The 11,531-nt window shown below is 40.3% G+C and overlaps 1 protein-coding gene across 2 annotated transcripts in view; it reads right to left on the bottom strand.

Moving 5' to 3' along the window:
* The window catches only part of csf1rb (colony stimulating factor 1 receptor, b), a 47,235-nt gene that overhangs the window by 33,232 nt on the left and 2,472 nt on the right, over positions 1 to 11,531 (bottom strand). For both annotated transcript variants that reach the window (XM_080435006.1, XM_080435007.1), the window contains exons 2-3: positions 1,428 to 1,712; positions 34 to 339 (exon numbers count right to left, since the gene is read on the bottom strand). In XM_080435006.1, the coding sequence (XP_080291132.1) occupies positions 34 to 339; positions 1,428 to 1,712 (591 nt within the window). The remainder of the gene's footprint in view (positions 1 to 33; positions 340 to 1,427; positions 1,713 to 11,531) is intronic.

The following is an 11,531-nucleotide window of genomic DNA, read 5'->3' as shown; positions in this document are numbered from 1 at the left end:
CCATTGATCCATCGATTGATTGAGAGTTCTTACTTGGTGTCACCACAATGCTCACAGGTTTGGAGGTGTATTCTTTTCCGTCTCTGCTGGCGGTGCAGACATAGTCGCCCCTGCCGGGCTTCATGTCCCTGATCAGGGCACCTCTGTGGCGGTCCACGGTCACATTCATGTCGCTCAGGAGACCTCCTTGCCCTCTGGCGACGTCCCCCTGCATCCTGAAGCCCAAGTCGGTGGCGGTGGGGTCGGTCAGCAGGCACTCAAACAGGAAGTCCTGCCCGTCCTTCAAGGAGGACGGGGCACTCCTTGGAGTGACAAAGAGGTTGGCAGAGGGGGCGGGATCTGTAGGAAAGGGAGAGGGGACGATAAAGTCTGTGTTTTTATTATTTCACCAGTGGTGTAAAGTAACTAAGTACATTTACTTAAGTACTGTACTTAATTACAATTTTGAGGTAGTTTTACTTTAGTGGAGTATTTACAATTTTCAATACTTTTACTTCTACTCCACTACATCTCAAAGGAAAATATTGCACTTTTACTCCTCTACAATCCGTTGAAAACTTTAGTTCCTAGTTACTTTTTAGATTTAGATTTGTAGTATTACTAAACAAACACACATTAACCACTTAAGCTCTATATATATTTTGGCTATTTGAAAAAGCCGATGCGACGCATTGTGAGCTTGTAGATCTGCTATTTTCAAAAGATTTCTTATACATTTTGAAAACTTGAAATGGGACATTCTGCATAATGGGTACTTTTACTTTTGGTACTTAAAGTAGCCTACATTTTGATGCCAATTACTTTTGTACTTTTACTCAAGTAAATTTAGAATTCCGGACTTTTACTTGTAACAGAGTATTTCTACATTGTAGTACTGATACTTTTACTTAAGTAAAACATTTGAGTACTTTTTCCACCACTGTATTTCACAAGGATATAACATTGATTCTAATGACCCCCCCCCCCTCTAATGTTGAGGTATTGATGAATAGCAGCCAGCTGACAGAAGCTTATGCTCAAATGATACACCACTGTGTAAATCAGATTTTAGGTTCCTCAACAGATTTTATTTCATTCACTAATTAGGTCTGTGCGGTTCTCCAAATAAAGGGCAAGTGGGACATAATATTATTAATGCTTGGTTTGTTTGCTTTCACCACCAACGTTTCTGGCTTACTGGTATACTTGATCTGCTTTGAGATATGAGCAAACAATAAAAATTAAAAAGTGATATTGAAAAACCATAAAAAGCACACATTTTTGACTGATTTTTCAGAATCTTTTGGGCCAAAAATGGCTCGTTTGATAATAAAGGTTGCCTATACCCCTGATATAGGTTCATAAACATTAACATATTTATGTAGTGTAACGTCCAAAACTAGCCAAAAATGTGATAATCCAACAGCAAACTTCATGCCATATCTCACCCTTGATGTAGATGTGAACCCATGAGTCCAGGTGTCTCAAGCTCTGGTTCAGGTACCCACAGCTGTACGTCCCGGTGTGTCTGGCATCCAAAGGTCTGACTGTCAGCGAGTCTGTCAATCTGTTATAGCGCAGTTTAAACGCTGTGCTCGTCCAACCCACTGGGATGGCAGAGCCATTGCCACGACACCCTAGGGTGAAGCTATGATCCCTGCCGGCGGTGAGAACGATCTCAGAGCGGCTTGGGAGAGAGACAGAGTTCAGAAGCATCGATGGAGGACTCGGTTCTATAGTGTGGGAGAGAGAGAAACACAGATAGAGAAACACAGATGGAATTAAGCATTTCTTAATGTCTAGGACAGAGGTCTTCAACAGATGGGTCCGGGACCCCTAGGGGGTCATCGGAGGTACTGCAGGGGGTGGGGGGACTTGTCTGATAGGAACTTTATTACTTTTACTTTTTACATTAACCACCAAGCAGGGGAAAAGAGCAGACCAAGTACAGAGCCAAAGGTCAAGTTTACAAAGTATTGAGGGTTTAAGTGGTTAAATGTCTGAAAACATTTAACATCTGATATATAGTGGGGGTCCCTATTTCATCTCTCTCTCCGACTCAGCTAAGGGGTCCTTGGACCGAAAAAAACGTTGAAGACCCCTGGTCTAGGCATTTAACTGATATTGATATTATGTTCTTTACTACAGACAATTGGGTTTGGATCAGAAGTAGTTTGTGTCGGTATTTAACTGATATTGATATTATTAAATAATCCTGTGAAATTCTTTAGTGACCATGCCTGCCATCATAACCACCTGGTTGAGGGACAAAGAAAAGGTCACAGCAATTGAATAATAATGATACTGTGTGCAGATCACTCTTTCAACAACGGTTTGGATCAGAAGTAGGCCTACACGTAGTGTGTGTTGCTGTACGAATCAACACACATTCCAGAGAATCAGTACAATGTGAAATTGAATCACTGACATGAGAATCAGTTTACAGGCAGATTTGACATCATGCTGTAAAAACAAAATGAGTAACCACTCTTTGAAGAAAAACACACATGCCAAGTCACTGAAGATACACAATTTAAATAAATGTATATTGTTTGTGTCGAAAGGGAAACTTTTAGGTTGGGCAAATGTACACCCACCCCGCATAAATACATAAATAAATGCATTTGGAACTCAATACAAACTGAATAAAAATATAATTTAGAAGGATAAAAAAATAAAAATAAAATAAAAAATACCATATTGATAACCAGGGGACAGTAGCTAATTTAGAAACCAGAAAAGCTAAACAAGCTAGACTCAATCAAGCAAAGGTGTACATACTTTATAAATTAATAAAGAATATGGGTGATAATGCGGGATAGATAAGCCCGAATAATTTTGACCGATTAACCAATTAAAAAGCCCATGATGCCCATCAACGGAAGTTCACATTTTGGGTGTGATGTTTTAGACATGCTAGGCAGCAATGTTGATTTTGACAGCAACTTTTGATTTAGTTTTAGTCAATAGTCTTTTGAGTAAAATTCCATTTAGTTTTAGTCATATTTTAGTCATCTGAAATGTCTTAGTCTAGTGTTAGTGGACTAAATATCATAAGATTATAGTCGACTAAATCTACAGTCGGTTTAGTCCACTAAAATGCATTTTGGCAGGCCTTGATGGCGTCATATTGGCCGTCATTTGGTTGCATGCTGAAAATAGCCGATCTACAAGCTCACAACGCGCCGCAGCGCGACGCATTGTGAGCTTGTAGATCTGCGATTTTCACAGCGCAACACCCACGCTAACGACTTGTCTTTTAGTTCTACTGAATCTTCTCCACAAGTCCTTCCCTAAACATCTAGTTTTTATTTGTTGACAAAATTGTCAGTATATCTACTGTAGGCTTAGTTTTAGTCATCGTAGCTTAGTTCTTATTTCGTTTTTATTTTGTTTTCGTCAGGGAAAAAAGGTAGTCGACGAACATTTTTTCGTCATAGTTTTAGTCGACGAAATCAACACTGCTAGGCCGGTCCCTTTCTTTCTGCTGCTGTGCGCAATTATGAGAGAAACGATGTAGGCATTAAAAAGGGCACTTTCTCCTGTGAGGGTGACATGGGGCAGGTGGTGCTCGGGCACTGTGCATGTACGTGTGTACGTGATCCCTCCATGTTCCCACGCACACGTTAAGCAGCCACTCACGCTATGGCTGCTTCCAGATCCTGTCTCTGTGGCTGAAAGTGAAACGTCCTCACAACAACCGTCCTGATTGGTCGGTTCGATAGAGCTGAAACTGTTTTCAAAACCTGTCGCTGTGTGTTCGTTTAGTTGTCGTAGTCGTGCAGGGGATGGAAAGTCACCCAAAGTAACCAAAGTACATACTGTATATGACATACTGGTGCTGTTTACACACCAGTGTTGATTTCGTCGACTAAAACTATGACGAAAGATGTTCGTCGACTACCTTTTTTCACTGACGAAAACAAAATAAAAACTAAGCTACGACGACTAAAACTGAGACTAAATATATTGACAATTTCATCAACAAATAAAAACTAGACTAAAATGTTAGTGAGGGACTAGTGGAGAGGAGATCCAGTAGAACTAAAAGAAAAGTAATTTTATGTTTGGTTGGGCTCAGTTGTTGTGCTCTGAAAATAGCAAGGCAGCGCGACGCCTTAGCTTGTAGATCTGCTATTTTCAGCATGCAACTAAATGTAAAATCAGCCATTACGACGCCATCAAGGCACCGCCAAAATACATTTTAGACAACTAAATCAACTGTAAATTTTGTCGACTAAAACTAGACAAAAACTAAAACATTTCAGATGACTAAAACTAAATGGATTTTTATTCAAAAGACAATGACTAAGACTAAATCAAAATGTGCTGTCAAAATCAACACTACTGTATGTAAACAGCACCAGAGGTGGTTCTATAGAGTGGGCCTCGGGTGTCGCAGGCTACCCCTGGAATTAGGTACCCAATGAGGTACCAGCCCAGGTGCCTCCCCATTATTACACACCCCACACCAAGAGTGCTGGAATGCAAAGAGCCCAAAGTGGGCCGAAAAATGCAAAGAGCTGACCAAGCGTTTTCCTAATTAAGCGTCTTAACATTAATAATAATAATAATAATAATAATAAACTTTATTTGTATAGCACCTTTCATGACATGAAATGCAGCTCAAAGTGCTTTACAGAGCAAGAATACAATTACAGTTAGAACCAATTTAACAATAAAGCAAACAAAAATAAAATAAAATAAAATAAAAGCAAAGGCAAAAGCAAAGGCATAAAACAACATTAAAATAGGGAATACAGTGAGGAATTAAAAAACAACCAAAGAATCAGCTAAAAGCAAGAGTGAAGTAGGGCATTCACAGAATAGTCGAATATTCGAATATTCGAATATCAAACCGACTATTCGACTATTCGAAGAAAAAAAAAAAAAAAGAAAAAAACCTTTTTTTTAGTGGCTTTTCTAGAGCAGACACGCAGCTGTGAGCTCTGGTGTGACGTCAACTCGCATTCCTTGAGTCGAGTCATCAATGCCATTAAAAAAAAAATTATAATAATAATAATAATAATTTTTTAATTTTTTATAATCAAACCGAATAATCGACTATTCGAATACTTTTGGGTCGAATAATTCGAATATCATAAATCACTATTCGTTAATGCCCTAGAGCAGTGTATATCAACCCTGGCAAACGTCCCAATTTTGGGCCGGGGCTACTGCTGAGGTGTGCCGCGCCGTTTGAAGAAGGTTTGAATTTTTTTTTTTTTTTTAACAATAATAATAATCAGGCATGTAAACAGCCCCGAGGTGAAAAGGGTGACAACATGCTGTTTTTTTCGGGTCAGGTGTCACACTATTGCCCTATTTGGATTAAAAACGGCTAGTGGAAGCTGAAAAGCTACAAGTTTGCATGTCTGAATAATGCAAAAACAGAAATATTTGTTTGCATTTGCTTTTTTTCTATATATATATATATACACCGTATATCTAGGTGTGCCCTGGGATTTTTTGGCTATGCCAGGTGTGCCTTGGCACAAAAAAGGTTGATAGACACTGCCCTAGAGTGAAGTAATAGGTCTTGAGCTGTGCTTTAAAGCTATCGACAGAGGCTGCCTGTCTTAGGTGTAATGGGAGTTTATTCCACACTGTCGGTCCGTAAAAGCAGAATGCTGCTTCACCGTATTTTTTATATGTCATTGTAGGCACCTCGAGCAGGTCAGCACTTGAAGACCTGAGGGCCCGGTTTGGAACATATCTCTCTAGGCAGTCAGAGAGGTAGGTAGGTGCCAGACCATTTAGAGCTTTATAAACTATTAAAATAATTTTAAAATCAATCCTAAAAACAACCGGGAGCCAGTGTAGTGAAGCAAGAACTGGAGTGATATGTTCTCTCATCCTGGTTTTTGTTAAAATTCTGAAGGGATAGTTCACCCCCAAAAGAACTTTTTTTAATTTCGATTAGTCACCCCATGGAGACTTCATTCATGGATATTGTTTTGTTTTTGTCGCATTCCTAAGCCAATAACTTGATGACCGGCAACGGTCATCAAGAAACGCTGCCTACCGGTCCACTGGCCATCAAATTATTGGCTTTGATGAAAAAAACATCCATGAATTCAAGTCTCCACGGGGTGACTAATTGATAGAACATTTTTATGATTTTTTTTTGGGTGAACTATCCCTTTAACAGCAGACAATCTCTCTGGTTAACAGCAAGCTCTCTGGCTAGTTTGTTAACAATAGATATCTCATTGGTAGGGTATGTGGTTAACATCTGGTGATTTTCTACCAAGAGGCTTTGGTTGACGAGCCATGGTTCTGGGTGTCCAGAATCAGCTGGGCCCCCTGGAAGTGCAGCCAGCATTAGTTCATTTATAATGAGATTACTTTAGATTATATAACCTTTCTAATCAGATTAGTCAAAACTAAAAGCTGTGCTGGGCTTTGCAGAATGAGAATGGGATACTGTATATTCCACTAACAAATAAACTAACTGAAAACATATGCTTTGGAAGATTGTCTGCAGTGATATGAAGTATACCTGTGACTTATAGTAAGAAGAGTTGAAGAGTCCTCTTTTGATCATATTACCATTAAAATAAAGGATAATTAAAGCTTGAAACTGTACTTATGTTTGTCTATGCAATGATGGGTAGGTAACTTATTTTCAGGAATTGAGAACTGCCGGTTGACTTTTACACGAACACAAATACCTGAAACTTTTGGTAATGAACAGGTTTCACGTCTTCCTGAACCAGACAGACAGACAGACAGACAGACAGACAGACAGACAGACAGACAGACAGACAGACAGACAGACAGACAGACAGACAGACAGACAGACAGACAGACAGACAGACAGACAGATAGATAGATAGATAGATAGATAGATAGATAGATAGATAGATAGATAGATAGATAGATAGATAGATAGATAGATAGATAGATAGATAGATAGATAGATAGATCATGTGACTAGGTGAATGTGTGGCAGTTGGGAGCCATTTAAACATTGGTTTGGTAATCAGGACAGTTCTGTCTCTGTGGTATTTAGAGCTGTTAGGTTGGAGAAAAGGGAAATGAGAACTAAAGAGGGCTTCCATGGAAGTGTGTGTGTGTGTGTGTGTGTGTGTGTGTGTGTGTGTGTGTGTGTGTGTGTGTGTGTGTGTGTGTGTGTGTGTGTGTGTGTGTGTGTGTGTGTGTGTGTGTGTGTGTGTGTGTGTGTGTGTGTGTGTGTGTGTAGGGAGGGGGTTCTGACGAAAAAAATAGCGTTCTGATCCAGGAAACACATTTTCTCTGGGAGGAGACCACACACACACACACACACGCACACACGCACACACACGCACACACACACACACACACACACACACACACACACACACACACACACACACACACACACACACACACACACACACACACACACACACACACACACACACACACACACACACACACACACACACATAGTGAAGCAGAGGTCAAGTCAGTGATGACAGCCGGTATGAATATACACTCTGTTGTAATTCTAAAGCTTTCACCTCATCACTTTCAGCCCAAATGGAGTCACTGTGGAAAGGCCTGTACACAGAGAGTAGGCTACCCTGTCCCAACCTATCTTCAGCTATACTGTATCTTCATATAACTGCTCCTCAATCATGCTCAATATTCAGTCACGGAAAATGTATAAGGCACACTCGCCCCAACTGTAACCTCACTCCGTCAAATGGAAGAAGCTTGCGACACACATTTTGTTTCACAGCGTACTTGCATCTGAGACTTCGGGCGCAGAATCGATGACAGACGGAGTTTCATTTTTTCAAGCTACTAAGCAGGTGATTGGATGATCCCGCCCCTAGCAGCCGCTGATTGGTTCGTATGCGCAGCGGTTCGGGCAGCTTTACTCTGTGAGCAATCCCAGACCCTCCTTCCTGAAACCAAATGCAATGCAATGCATGAGATTTCCGGAGGGAGGGGGTGTTTACCAGGCTACCCCAACTGCACGTTAACGCAAATTTCGAATCAGCCAATTGCATGGTAGCAACTTAATGCATTCAGCCCTATATACATTTCGGCCATTTGAAAATAGACGATCTACAAGCTCACAATGCGTACTTTCTACTTTCGGTACTTTAAGTACATTTTGATACCAATACTTTTGTACTCAAGTTCAATTCTGTGTAGTATTTCTACATTGCAGTTTTGATACTTTTACTTAAGCAAAAAAATGTAGTAGGCTACTTTTTCCACCACTGCTGGTTGGTTAGAAATTGGCCAATGTGTGTGGAAGACGGCACCATTTCTGTTCATTCTCTCTGTGTCTTAGAGGTGGGCTGTGGCCCTTTAAGAAATAACCTGCCTACCAGTGACATCATCGGTAGGCAGGTCGGTCAAGGTCTTAGAAAAAACTATCTTTCATCAACTGGATGTGTTCCTACAGAATAATAAGGTTCATAACAAATTCCAATCTGGCTTCAGGAAAGGTCATAGCACAGAAACAGCACTTGTAAAAGTAATTAATGATCTTAGGGTGTCCGCTGACGACAAAAATGTATCTGTTCTCCTACTCCTTGATTTAACCGCTGCTTTTGATACGATTGATCACACAATTCTACTACAACGCATGGAGTACTGGATTGGTTTGTCAGGCACAGCCTTGTCTTGGTTTAACTCTTACCTAACAGGCAGAAGCTATTTTGTCAGTCTAGCTAACTTTGACTCAGACAAACACAACATCTGTTCTGGTATTCCACAGGGCTCAATTCTGGGTCCCTTATTGTTCTCCCTGTATATACTACCGCTGGGAGAACTCATCGCCGATCACGGAGCGAACTTCCATTTCTATGCTGATGATACCCAGCTGTATCTTTCAGTAGCTCCAGACGACCCCTGTGCTCTAGACCCATTGTTGACCTGTCTGTCCAGTATAAAATGCTGGATGAGTGAGAACTTTCTTAAGCTAAATGAGGATAAAACAGAAGTTATCATAATTGGCTCCAGTGAGCAGAGAAGAACCTGGGGGGTTATTATCGATTCTGAATTGAATTTTAATACACACATTAATCATGTCACCAAGATTGCTTTCTTTCATCTTAGAAATATTGCGCGAATTAGAGACTATCTGTCGTTAGACGATGCAAAAACGTTGATCCACGCTTTTCTTTTCTCTCGGCTTGATTACTGCAACGCACTCTACTCTGGCCTGCCAAAGAAAACAACTGACAGATTACAACTTGTTCAAAATGCGGCAGCCAGAATTTTAACTAAAACTAGGATGAGAGAACATATCACTCCAGTTCTAGCTTCACTACACTGGCTCCCGGTTGTTTTTAGGATTGATTTTAAAATTATTTTAATAGTTTATAAAGCTCTAAATGGTCTGGCACCTTCCTACCTCTCTGACTGCCTAGAGAAATATGTTCCAAACCGGGCCCTCAGGTCTTCAAGTGCTGACCTGCTCGAGGTGCCTACAATGACATACGGTGAAGCAGCATTCTGCTTTTACGGACCGACAGTGTGGAATAAACTCCCATTACAGCTAAGACAGGCAGCCTCTGTCGATAGCTTTAAAGCACAGCTCAAGACATATTTCTTCACTCTTGCTTTTAGCTGATTCTTTGGTTGATTTTTAATTCCTCACTGTATTGCCTATTTTAATGTTGTTTTATGCTTTTGCTTTTATTTTATTTTATTTTATTTTTGTTTGCTTTATTGTTAAATTGGTTGTAACTGTAATTGTATTCTTGCTCTGTAAAGCACTTTGAGCTGCATTTCATGTCATGAAAGGTGCTATACAAATAAAGTTTTATTATTAATTTATTAATATTATTAATATGTCTTTTTTCAATGCAACACCAGGTTGTAGGAAGATAAGGTTGAGAATGGGTGAAGTTGTCCTTTAAGTTGTGCATACATGTCACATGCCATAGATACGTCCTGCACACGCACACACACACACACACACACACACACACACACACACACACACACACACACACACACACACACACACACACACACACACACACACACACACACACACACACACACACACACACACACACACACACACACACACACACACATACATACACACACACACACACACACACACACACACACACACACACACACACACACACACACACACACACACACACACACACACACACACACACACACACACACATGTTGCTAAGTGCGCTCACATAAACATCTCTAGTATCATAACACAGATGCACTCGCCCACTATCTTGGTCAGAGGGCTTTGTGGTGTGGTATAGCGGTTGTGGTGTGGGTGTGTGTGTGTGTGTGTGTGTGTGTGTGTGTGTGTGTGTGTGTGTGTGTGTGTGTGTGTGTGTGTGTGTGTGTGTGTGTGTGTGTGTGTGTGTGTGTGTGTGTGTGTGTGTGTGTTTCTCCCACTTCCTCCTCTCAGTTATACTTCCTCCTGCTTGTTTGGAGGAGGAGGCGAGGAAGAGGAGGAGTGAAGGGGTTACTACAAAGTGAACATGAAAGTGTATGTTTGTGGGTTTTATTAACGTATAAATATTGAACCAATGAAAAGTATTAACATTGGTACATCCATTGGAACAGAGGTAATTCTCTCCAATTCCTGAAAAGTACCTTTTGGACAAACATGGCTTCCACCCGACAGTGACGGTATCATACTTGGGTTTATAATCATGAAATGCATTCTCTCTTTATAATCATACAGTAGGCCTATGTATGTCTTCATCTATCTCTATATCTATTACCAATCAATCCATCCATCTTTCTGGATGGCAGTGACATAAAAACATCCAATTCAACTGAACAGCAACAGCGTTGTCTCCCTGTCCAATCTTTAGCTGTCGATATAAGTCCTTATTATGTGTGCAGTTTGTCAACAAAGCCACACAAATCAATGCAGTTGTTCTGTGGTAAAGCCTAACTATACTCAAAACATCCCAATGGCATCGTTTCCACATTGACGAACTGGAGAAAAAAAAATGCATGTCAACTTGTGGTGACGATCTCCGTCTCCTTTGGCCAGATCTTCATAAATACATCACCTACGTATTACATGTAGGTGCAAAGGTGCGTCGGATATAGAATGTTACTGTAAAAAATATTGTGTTTACATGCCAAAGATAAATCACCTACACTGTTATCACACTCAAAGAGTTTCACTTCACATTTCCTGGCCGTACACAAGGCTATGTAAAAGAGCTCCTTGGTTGTACAGAGTGATCCGTTTGGTGACGTCAAGCACGTGAGTGTGAGCTTTTGATGGTACGTATATAGTACAGGACATACTGTACATACATGAAGACAGACCCAGTAAAAACACATGGTCATGTCAGGAGACTGGACCCAAAGATAAAAACAACTGTTTAGAAATTCATTCATCCATTATATAATCTAAATTCCAATTCCATTACCATTATTTCAAAGTGTAATTTTCTGAGAGAACAGTCAACCAGCTCTCCTATAGTAATCATGTTGGATGTCTGAAGACATTTGTGATGAAACAGCATTTTGAGCAAATACAAAGCATTGATATTTATTCATTTAATTAGTTTTTCTAGTAAAGTTTTCACTTAAGGTTA

This window comes from Gymnoscopelus braueri (assembly GCF_963280865.1).
Source record: "Gymnoscopelus braueri genome assembly, chromosome: 8".
Lineage (NCBI taxonomy): Eukaryota > Metazoa > Chordata > Actinopteri > Myctophiformes > Myctophidae > Gymnoscopelus > Gymnoscopelus braueri.
The sequence above is the reverse complement of the archived record's forward strand: the minus strand, read 5'-3'. Positions and strand labels throughout refer to the sequence as shown.